This window comes from Globicephala melas, chromosome 7 (assembly GCF_963455315.2).
Source record: "Globicephala melas chromosome 7, mGloMel1.2, whole genome shotgun sequence".
Lineage (NCBI taxonomy): Eukaryota > Metazoa > Chordata > Mammalia > Artiodactyla > Delphinidae > Globicephala > Globicephala melas.
This window is the reverse complement of record NC_083320.1, coordinates 62,626,761-62,638,213: the sequence shown is the minus strand read 5'-3', so window position 1 is coordinate 62,638,213 and position 11,453 is coordinate 62,626,761. Positions and strand designations below refer to the sequence as shown.

The 11,453-nt window shown below is 40.4% G+C and overlaps 1 protein-coding gene across 1 annotated transcript in view; it reads right to left on the bottom strand.

The window, feature by feature from the left end:
• Nucleotides 1-11,453, bottom strand: part of LRP2 (LDL receptor related protein 2) — a 196,594-nt gene that overhangs the window by 35,517 nt on the left and 149,624 nt on the right. Inside the window, exons 53-60 of the mRNA XM_060301487.1 lie at nucleotides 7,150-7,376; nucleotides 5,806-5,983; nucleotides 4,548-4,744; nucleotides 3,578-3,823; nucleotides 2,735-2,863; nucleotides 1,690-1,809; nucleotides 947-1,063; nucleotides 74-190 (exon numbers count right to left, since the gene is read on the bottom strand). Of these exons, the coding sequence (XP_060157470.1) occupies nucleotides 74-190; nucleotides 947-1,063; nucleotides 1,690-1,809; nucleotides 2,735-2,863; nucleotides 3,578-3,823; nucleotides 4,548-4,744; nucleotides 5,806-5,983; nucleotides 7,150-7,376 (1,331 nt within the window). The remainder of the gene's footprint in view (nucleotides 1-73; nucleotides 191-946; nucleotides 1,064-1,689; nucleotides 1,810-2,734; nucleotides 2,864-3,577; nucleotides 3,824-4,547; nucleotides 4,745-5,805; nucleotides 5,984-7,149; nucleotides 7,377-11,453) is intronic.

Genomic DNA, 11,453 nt, shown 5'->3' with positions numbered 1-11,453 from the left:
GGGAAAGGTTGGGTCTAAACTGCCATATCCATACATTTCAGACAAACGGTGCCACGGGTGTCTAGAAACTTACGGCAAGCGGCTTCATCAGAGGCATCGTGACAATCGGCAAACCCATCGCATTTCATTTGGTCAGGAACGCAGTGCCCGCTATCACACTGAAAATATCCAGGATGGCAGGTCATCATCTCTGAAGAGAAAAGACTGTCATTTCCAGGATGCCTTGGCATTCTCAGACAACTGTTAGTTCCGTGGAGGGTAGTAAGTCTTCCATCACATTCCTATCCATACCCGGTGACTGGCTCACCACAAACCCACGCCTTGTGGTTAGTGAGTACATCAACTCTCAAAGGTACACCTTCCCCGTTCAAAATATGGAGATGGAAGTAGCAATCTCTCCTCTATTAAATATCTCTAGCTCTTAAACTTTTCCTCAAAACCCTGAACTCCCCAACGTTTACTGTTTTGCACGCTGATTTTTCTCAGACTCGACCCTTAATCAGTAAGAGCTATAAAACTACTTGGGGTTTATGATTCCTATTCTAACATCTGACCTCTACACCAGGGAGCTACAGCCGTATATATCTTAGGGCCACTTTCTGGAGAACAGTAGGAAGACCAATGTTTTTATTTGTTTATAAGGTCCATGCAGATTAAAGTCTGCTTCTAGCAGAGGTTTAAGTTAAAATGAGGTTTTTAAAACTCTCTTGAGATTTTCCCCTATTATTATTGATCTAGACTGCTATAAGGTAATCATAAACATAGAAAATATATATAAAGCAGAAGGTACTGTAATGCTAAGGTTTATATATTACATAAATTACACAGAAATCATTTAAGTCTAAAAAACCTTCCAAACACACATGTGAAGCCCCTACTTCCGACCAATATGCTGATCCTAGTACAAGACTCTCTGGAAAGCCCCTTAAAGAGTTGTGACAGTTACCGCAGTCCCGCTCATCTGAGTTGTCCCCACAGTCATTGTTTTGGTCACAGATCCATCGAGAAGGAATGCAGCTCTGATCATCACACCGAAACTCGCTCTCTGTGCATTCCCGGGGGGCTGAAAAAGAAAGCCACGTGGCCATCAGAGGGCACCAGGAATCATACATGACTTCGTCAAAAAGTTTGTCCAAAGGTGATTTAATCTTAAGATAATTTTTCATTTCCTGAAACTCCAGATAACCTCCTAGAGGATTGAACATGAACTTTCTTATGAACATAAAATGCCAATTGGATCACCCTTTTGTGTAAGAAGTTTTTAGTCAATTGATAATTGCAGGTGTAACCAGCATCCTGATTCTCTCAACTGCCTATACCTTCTTACTTCCAAAAGGGGACTAAAGTCAGAATGTACTTCATGTTAATCTGAAATTGATATATATCATAAGGCAATGATATATTGTAAGTCACCTCAAGTTCTTTTTGAAAAAAAAACAATAAACTTGAGTGTAAATAAATAAATAAGAGACAAAAGATATACTTGGGTAAATATTCTTCTCCCAGAGCTTGATTACAAGCAGCTGAGAAGGAGATGAAAAAGTAGTAATGTACCAGTCAGAAAACAAGAGATCAGGTAGCCGTCCTCCTACCCTTTGAGGATGAAGGGCATAGACAGTTGAATTACAGACAAAGAGCAGACATCACCACTCCAGTGGCACATCAGGATGAAGGACCCTGAACACTCACTACAGTTTTCCTCATCTGAATGGTCTCCACAGTCATTGTGCCCATCACATCTCCAGCGAAGAGGGATGCAGTGGTGATTTGTACAGCGAAATTCCCCAGAAGGTTTGCATGCCATCGACTCTGCAAAGCACAGTCATTGCAAATACTTCAGAAACCCATGGTCAAGAAATGTCGAAGTAGTCCTGGCTTTCTTGTGAGATGGTCTGAGGCTTACGCTACCATATTCTCAAAGCTCCCAGAAAGAGGAATGCCAGCCACATTCACTGTCACTATTCCTCTTTAGGCTAAACTGAATCTATCCTACTGTTAGAAACTAGATCCATTCTCTTCTGTAGAAACTGTTCAAAAAATGATTTGGTCCCTGGCTTGCAATTTGCAATGAAGGCCTGGAAAGGAAAATTAAGTGATGCCACCAGCAAACAAAACATGTCCATCACATTGTCTTTATCTGATTAGATTCAGTGTTATTAAAATAACCCAATATCTTCCTTACCTCTCTTCCAACTAAACCTAACACACACACACACAGAGAGACATTGTTTTCAAGTTAGAGTATATGCCTAATCTTGGCAAATTCCATTCATTCATTTGGCCTTTTGTCCATAAATTTTCTATGTTGCCAGACACAGAGGATGTGGAAAGTCAGAGGGAGATTCAGAATATGAAAATCTCCAAATAAGAAATATTCTGATTTTGAAATAGCCTTTTTAGAAATAGATACCAAATCTTTTCTCTACTCCCCCTTTCATTCCTTTCAATCAATCTCTAAGATTAGACAGTTTAAACTTGTCAAGCGTAAATAGGAATTCTGCATTTGGGAGAAATTACACAAATTCCTAATATCTTCGCAAGGTCTTCCCCAAGTATAGTATCCTTTGAGACACATTTCCTTTAAGACGTATAAAGTAAACTCCCAATATCCCTGTAAAATGCTACAAAAATGTAACACGTTATTAGAGGCGAACAAAGGAAGGATGTGGGAAATCTGCTCTCATCTCCTGCTAAGTTGTTTGTCCCTCCCTCCTCCCCTGCAGCCCCTCCCTACCACAGTCCTGCTCATCGCTGTTGTCCCGGCAGTCATCGAAACCATTGCACACAGCCCACAGGAGGATGCAGCGGTAGTTTGTTTTACAGTCGAATTCCGTATAGTTGTCACAGCGGTAGGCAGGGCTCACTGAAAAGAGAAGAAGGGGCAAGGTCAGAACTGAAGTCTCGGTCCTGAAAGGAAACCAAAGACACCTTTCCATTGTCTTATTTAAGATGCGGTGCTGATGAGTAACGGTGACCGTGTTACCAACCAAACGGACTCTGGCAACTGTGTCTCTTTTAGGTGTGATCTGTTCACCCAAAGCAGAAAGACAGAGTCCTTAAGTTTTCTCACCGTTTCATTACCACTCATTTATGTTGCAGTCAAACTTGGAGGGGAGTGGGGCGGGGTGGGGGGAAGAACTGGGTTTGAAGTAAAAAAAAAAACCAGGTTGAAGTGTCAGCTCTGGCACGAAGTAGAAAAGTGACCAGCCACTTAACATGAAGTTCAGGCTCCTCACTTGTAAAATGAGAGTTGGTAACACCCACTTTCCCTCACCATGTTTCTCTGAGGCTCAAGAGAGAAAGTGCTAGACAGACAAAGTGTAAGCCCTTGTTATCATATTCGGGACAGTTAGACATTCGTGCATGGAGAGCAGGAATCAGCCACTTGAGAACAGGGGGCGTGGTTCAACCCGCAGGCTGTGCGTGCGGCTCTCCTTTGCCTTGCGGTGCCGGAAGAGCCGCGGGGAAGAGCCGAGAGGGGGCACCCCATGGGGCTGCAGCAGGGGCTGCACACCCTCTCTCCATCCATCTTGTTCCCTGCTCCCGGTCAGGCCAGGTCCCTCTCACAGGAACTTACAGCATTCCTGGAGGGGCTCGTCTGAGTAGTCTCCGCAGTCATTGTCTACATCACACTTCCAGCTCTGAGGGATGCAGTGGCCATTGGCACACTTAAAATAGCCCGGCCGGCAGGTCCTGCTGGCACAGTGGGAACTGTCTTCGTCCGAGTTATCTCCGCAGTCGTCCTCCATGTCACACTGCCAGGATTCCGGGATGCAACGTTTGTTGGCGCACTGCCATTCGTTGGACTCACACTGGTGATGTTCTGCAAGCGGGGACATTTGGTTATCAGCTTGGAAGGTGTCAGGAACGAAAGCTCCTAATTTACACTAATGGATCCTGGAGAACTCGATTCTAATTTCTTCTTAGAGGACGTATGCCCTAATGCACTTATTATTAACCAGTACCACTACGTGAGCAGTTATTCCTTTGACTATTACTGTCTCCTAAATTCTTAAATATCTTTTTCTTGCATGCAGAATTAAGGGATAAGGACTGAATCACTGACAGCTTACTAAATTCACCTTCTCCTGTACCTGTTGCCCTAATGGACAAAGGTTTTCAAACTTTCTGTTTGTTGCTATTGTTTATGTGTTGATTTTGGTTTGGAGAGTTGTTTTTTTGGGTTTTGATGGGGCTTTTTAAAAATGGAAACATAAATAAATATTACAACTGAGAGTCCCTGTTTAAAATGTGGGAATCCCTCATTTCACCCTCAATGTTAGCTCTCAAAGGAGATTCTATGCACAGCATACAGTAAAGAACCAGCAATATAGACAACTTAGTATCTACCTCAACCATCTTCCTTGTAGAGACCTGGGATTTTTTTTAAACTTTATAAAAATAGATGTAGGATGGACTCTGAGTTTTTTTTTTTCCCCTAGGATTTTGGACCAGTTTTTGGATTATGACATTCAGAAAATCCCTACAGAACCATGGGCGATCAACTATAGAAGTGGGCAGAGAAGGTAGAAAGCTGTTCAACACACCACAAAGAACCGAGTCTTCATCAGACCCATCAGGGCAATCCTGATGAGCATTGCATATGAAGTGTGGGCTGGTACAGTTGCCATCCATGCACTGGTACTGTCCTAACCGGCAGTAGCGCTGCGGGCAAGTGATGGGCTCGTCGGAACCATCCAAGCAGTCTCTCTGCCCATCACATTTCCACCAGATGGGAATACACCTACACAGAGAAAACAGAGCACTTCTCCTAGCAAAACACCAAGTGGTTGGAGGAGCAGGCAACGACTATCCAGAGAGAAGAAGGGAAAATGGAATTCTAAGGAATGATACACACGAGTTCTCTCACGGCCCAAGAAGAGGATCAATTAAACCTTAGCTACTGTGGAATATTTTCAGAGAAAACATAACAAGGTGACATAGACCAGGTTTGTTAAGACCCAGCACACACTGAAAAAATGCTTTGAGTATGATGATTAAATTCCTGCCACGACAAAGAGTGGAGTGTGTGTTTGGAGCTGTGGTTCTGGAAACAGGGATAGGTTGGGACTGTCAGCCAGAGGGATATATGACATTTGGGTACTGGCTGGAAAGCTGGAGGCACTGACATTTTTTGAGAGTCTATGTCATGATGGGTGTATGCTAGATTCTTAACCTAGGATACCTTATTCAATCGTCAAAATAATCTGCCACTGAATCTTAGATGTTATGATTTGCATTAACATCTCCTCTTGACCTCACTCTCTGACTCAGCCCCTAGTCATCAAGGCCTGTGGCCATTGTGAGGGAAATAAGCTGTGACCCTGTTTCGTAACAAATACAAATCATCAAAAATGGATTTGAATGTGTGACCCTGGATCCTCTGGCATAGTCATCTAAGAAGCTAGGCCAGCATATGTTTGAAAAAGACGGAGAAATTCTATCACTCCTGAGGGCTATTTTTCAGTATACACTTGTATACATTCTTGGCCCTGAGACTCTGGACAATTCCTAAGAAATTAAAAAAACACACAGTTTGCTTCCTTGCTACAGAAACAAAAACTTGCATGCATGGGCGTAACCATTTGGTTCACAAATTCCTTCTTTCATGGACGAAACTATCGAAGTTAGAGAAAGTTGGACGGTTGGAGATCCAACTTTCCTGGTCTTGGTGCATCCCAAATGAGCCACGTTAATTAGCCAAAATCTTGGTTCATTGGAAAACTCCCATCCCCTGGAGCCTTGAAGTTCAATGTGTGTCCAAGGGCTGGAGAGGCAATGGGGAGAGGGAGAAGAGAGCCTTACATTTCACTGTTGGCACACAGGAATTGGGTGCTAGAGCACATGGGCAGGCACTGGGTGCTGTAACTATGCCGGACAGTATGGAAGTTATCTGGACACTCGCAAGTGAACCCACTGCCTCCTTCTTTGATGAGGCAGAGATGAGAACAGCCACCATTGTTGGTACTGCAGGGATTAGTCACTAGTGAAAGAAGGAAGAAAATATATGTTCATTCACTTAAAGAGAGTATCAAGCACAGACGCGCTGATTACCAGCCGCATAAAACTCATCACCTCTTAGTAAAAAAGAAACGTTATCCTAGATTCATGCTTTGTGCAAAAGTGCATAAAGAGTACATATGGTAGAGCTGTTTTAGCAACGCTGTTGCTAGTACAGAAAATTGATTTATGTGCTACCAGAAGTGAGGCTTACTCACTGGTGTTGGGCTAGAAAACCTGTGTCTCCCAAAGTTCTTGGAGAGCAGGTGGGAAATTTAGTTTACATCCATGTGCCCACAATCTAAGTTAAAGTTTTCATTTTCAGCAGATGCTATATTCTCTCATCCTAAGGATATAGGCAACAGAAGTTGCACAAGAATCAGGTGGATGGATAAACTGAGCAACAACTATACTACTTTTCTGGGCCGCAACTCAGAGGTAAAGATGAATTTGAACTTCTGCTAAATAATATGAAGAATATTAACTTCCAGAAAAAAATATTTTGCCAATTCTCATTTTTCCTAACTTCCAAGTTTATCGTATGTTTTAACAAGACACCACAACAAAGTGGGCCCACAAAATCCATTCTATCCCCAAAGAATACTCCAGAACTTGGCTAGATATCAAGTGCAAACAGACATTTAATAAATGATGTTTTATAGTTACTATAACTTTCTTTTAAGCATTTCTTTTAAACTAATCATTTCAGTAGATTGATATTGTAAAGAAATGATTGTTATAAATGCATCCATGTTATTATAATACATCTCTTCGGTGTTACAATTTATTGTGGTTATACAGGAAATGTCTGTATTTTCCAGAGGTGCTTTCTTAAGTATTTAGGGCTGAAATGTCAAAAGGCAACATAACAACTGTTGATTCTTATCAAAAAGAAAGTCCAGACTGATCTTTAAGAATAGAGCAGGTGCTATGAAAAAGAATTGTAAGCAGACTTTTCCAGGAATAGGGGAATAAATTCTAAAGATATTTCCATCCCCTCAACTCTCAGCATTTGCTTTGTAGAAAACATTAGCAAGTAACACCATTCCCAGTATAAATCATGATATTTATGCTTAAAAAACAAAAACAGGAACGGAATGCACAAGACCCTAAAGCAACTGTGCAAAAACTTCCAAATCACTTACTCACCAATTGGCTGCCTGTAGGGATGATACACACGGATGTCATATGGTCTGTGTGTTGTGTTCACCAGCGCCACCCTATTTGACCCATTGTATTTGTTTCCCTTTTCAACTGTCTTTGTGTTCCAATCTGTCCAATAAATGGTGTCTTCAAAAACAGTTATAGCAAAGGGATGAGGCAGTGTCCCGGTTTCGTACACCGTGTGCCGATGGTGGCCCTCCAAATCAGAGTACCTGGAGTCGGAGGAAGGAAGAGTCACTCAGTGAAGATAATGCCCCTCCTCTAATGCCTTTAAGGATAGAGGCTGACAAATAAATGAATAAAGTTCTACCTTCTAGAGGTAACTGAAGTTCAGATCTTCCTCAAAACTTTTAGTCTTCAATTAAAACAAAAACTAAACTTAAAGTTTATTTGGACTGAATGAAAAATGTAAAAGTTGCAAAAGCAATGCCTTAAAAATAGGAATAACCTTTCTCAAGTGCTCATGGAATATTCTCAAGGATAGATCATATCTTGGGTTACAAATCAAGCCTTGGTAACTTTAAGAAACTTGAAATCGTATCAAGTATCTTTTCCAACCACAACGCTATGAGACTAGATATCAATTACAGGAAAAAATCTGTAAAAACTACAAACACATGGAGGCTAAACAATACACTATTTAATAACCAAGATATCACTGAAGAAATCAAAGAGGAAATAAAAAAAAACCTAGAAACAAATGACAATGAAAACACAACGACCCAAAACCTATGGGATGCAGCAAAAGCAGTTCTAAGAGGGAAGTTTATAGCAATACAATCCTACCTTAAGAAACAGGAAACATCTCAAATAAACAACCTAAACTTACACCTAAAGCAATTAGAGAAAGAACAACAAAAAAACCCCAAAGTTAGTAGAAGGAAAGAAATCATAAATATCAGATCAGAAATAAATGAAAAACAAATGAAGGAAATAAGAGCAAAGATCAATAAAACTAAAAGTGGTTCTTTGAGAAGATAAACAAAATTGATAAACCATTAGCCAGACTCATCAAGAAAAAAAGGGAGAAGACTCAAATGAATAGAATTAGAAATGAAAAAGGAGAAGTAACAACTGACACTGCAGAAATACAAAGGATCATGAGAGATTTTATTGGCAACTCTATGCCAATAAAATGGACAACCTGGAAGAAATGGAAAAATTCTTAGGAATGCACAACCTTCTGAGACTGAACCAGGAAGAAATAGAAAATATGAACAGACCAATCACAAGCACTGAAATTGAGACTGTGATTAAAAATCTTCCAACAAACAAAAGCCCAGGACCAGATGGCTTCACAGGAGAATTTTATCAAACATTTAGAGAAGAGCTAACACCTATCCTTCCGAAACTCTTCCAAAATATAGCAGAGGGAGGAACACTCCCAAACTCATTCTACGAGGCCACCATCACCCTGGTACCAAAACCAGACAAAGATGTCACAAAGAAAGAAAACTACAGGCCAATAACACTGATGAACATAGATGAAAAGATCCTCAACAAAATACTAGCAAATAGAATCCAACAACACATTAAAAGGATCATACACCATGATCAAGTGGGGTTTATCCTAGGAATGCAAGGATTCTTCAATATATGCAAATCAATCAATGTGATACACCATATTAACAAATTAAAGGAGAAAAACCATATAATCATCTCAATAGATGCAGAGAAAGCTTTTGAAAAAATTCAACACCCATTTATGATAAAAACCCTCCAGAAAGTAAGCATAGAGGGAACTTTCCTCAACATAATAAAGGCCATATATGACAAACCCACAGCCAACATCACCCTCAATGGTGAAAACCTGAAACCATTTCCACTAAGATCAGGAGCAAGACAAGGTTGCCCACTCTCACCACTATTATTCAACATAGTTTTGAAAGTTTTAGCTGCAGCAATCTGAGAAGAAAAAGAAATAAAAGGAATCCAAATCGGAAAAGAAGAAGTAAAGGTGTCACTGTTTGCAGATGACATGATACTATATACGTAGAGAATCCTGAAGATGCTACCAGAAAACTACTAGAGCTAATCAATGAATTTGGTAAAGTAGCAGGATACAAAATTAATGCACAGAAATCTCTTGCATTCCTATATACTAATGATGAAAAATCTGAAAGTGAAATTAAGGAAACACTCCCATTTACCACAGCAATAAATAGAATAAAATACCTAGGAATAAACCTACCTAAGAAGAAAAAAGAATTGTAGGCAAAAAACTATAAGACACTGATGAAAGAAATTAAAGATGATACAAATAGATGGAGAGATATACCATGTTCTTGGATTGGAAGAATCAACATTGTGAAAATGACTATACTACCCAAAGCAATCTACAGATTCAATGCAATCCCTATCAAACTACCAGTGGCATTTTTCACAGAACTAGAACAAAAAATTTCACAATTTATATGGAAACACAAAACATCCCGAATAGCCAAAGCAATCTTGAGAAAGAAAAACAGAGCTGGAGGAATCAGGCTCCCTGACTTCAGACTATACTACAAAGCTACAGTAATCAAGACAGTATGGTACTGGCACAAAAACAGAAATATAGATCAATGGAACAGGATAGAAAGCCCAGAGATAAATCCATGCACATATGGTCACCTTATCTTTGTTAAAGGAGGCAAGAATATACAGTGGAGAAAAGACAGCCTCTTCAATAAGTGGTGCTGGGAAAACTGGACGGCTACATGTAAAAGAATGAAATTAGAACACTTCTTAACACCATACACAAAAATAAACTCAAAATGGATTAAAGACCTAAATGTAAGGCCAGACACTATCAAACTCTTAGAGGAAAACATAGGCAGAACACTCTGTGACATAAATCACAGCAAGATCCTTTTTGACCCACCTCCTAGAGAAATCGAAATTAAAAACAAAAATAAACAAATGAGACCTAATGAAACTTCAAAGCTTTTGCACAGCAAAGGAAACCATAAACAAGATGAAAAGACAACCCTCAGAATGGGAAAAAATATTTGCAAATGAAGTAACTGACAAAGGATTAATCTCCAAAATTTACAAGCAGCTCATGCAGCTCAATATCAAAAAAACAAACAACCCAATCGAAAAATGGGCAGAAGACCTAAATAGACATTTCTCCAAAGAAGATATACAGATTGCCCACAAACACATGAAAGGATGCTCAACATCATTAATCATTAGAGAAATGCAAATCAAAACTACAATAAGATATCATCTCACACCTGTCAGAGTGGCCATCATCAAAAAATCTATAAACAATAAATGCTGGAGAGGGTGTGGAGAAAAGGGGACCCTCTTGCACTGTTGGTGGGAATTTAAATTGATACAGCCACTATGGAGAACAGTATGGAGGTTCCTTAAGCAACTAAAAATAGGGGCTTCCCTGGTGGCGCAGTGGTTGAGAGTCCGCCTGCCGATGCAGGGGACACAGGTTCGTGCCCCGGGCCGGGAAGATCCCACATGCCGCGGAGCGGCTAGGCCCGTGAGCCATGGCCGCTGAGCCTGCGCGTCCGGAGCCTGTGCTCCGCAACGGGAGAGGCCACAGCAGTGAGAGGCCCGCATACAGCAAAAAAAAAAAAAAAAAAAAAAGCTAAAACTAGTACTACCATATGACCCAGCAATCCCTCTACTGGGCCTGTACCTGAGAAAATCATAATTCAAAAAGAGTCATGTACCAAAATATTCATTGCAGCTCTATTTACAATAGCCAGGACATGGAAGCAACCTAAGTGTCCATCGATAGATGAATGGATAAGAAGATGTTGCACATAAATACAAGGAAATATTACTCAGCCATAAAAAGAAACGAAATTGAGTTATTTGTAGTAAGGTGGATGGACCTAGAGTCTGTCACACAGAGTGAAGTAAGTCAGAAAGAGAAAAACAAATACCGTATGCTAACACATATACATGGAATATAAAAAAAAAAAATGGTCATGAAGAACCTAGGGGTAAGACGGGAATAAAGACGCAGACCTACTAGAGAATGGACTTGAGGATATGGGGAAGGGGAAGGGTAAGCTGGGACAAAGTGAGAGAGTGGCATGGACATATATACACTACCAAATGTAAAATAGATAGCTAGTGGGAAGCAGCCGCATAGCACAGGGAGATCAGCTCGGTGCTTTGTGACCACCTAGAGGGGTGGGATAGGGAGGGGGGAGGAAGGGAAGAGATATGGGGACATATGTATACGTATAAGTGATTCACTTTGTTATAAAGCAGAAACTAACACACCATTGTAAAGCAATTATACTCTAATAAAGATGTTAAAAAAAATCAAAAGAAAAAAA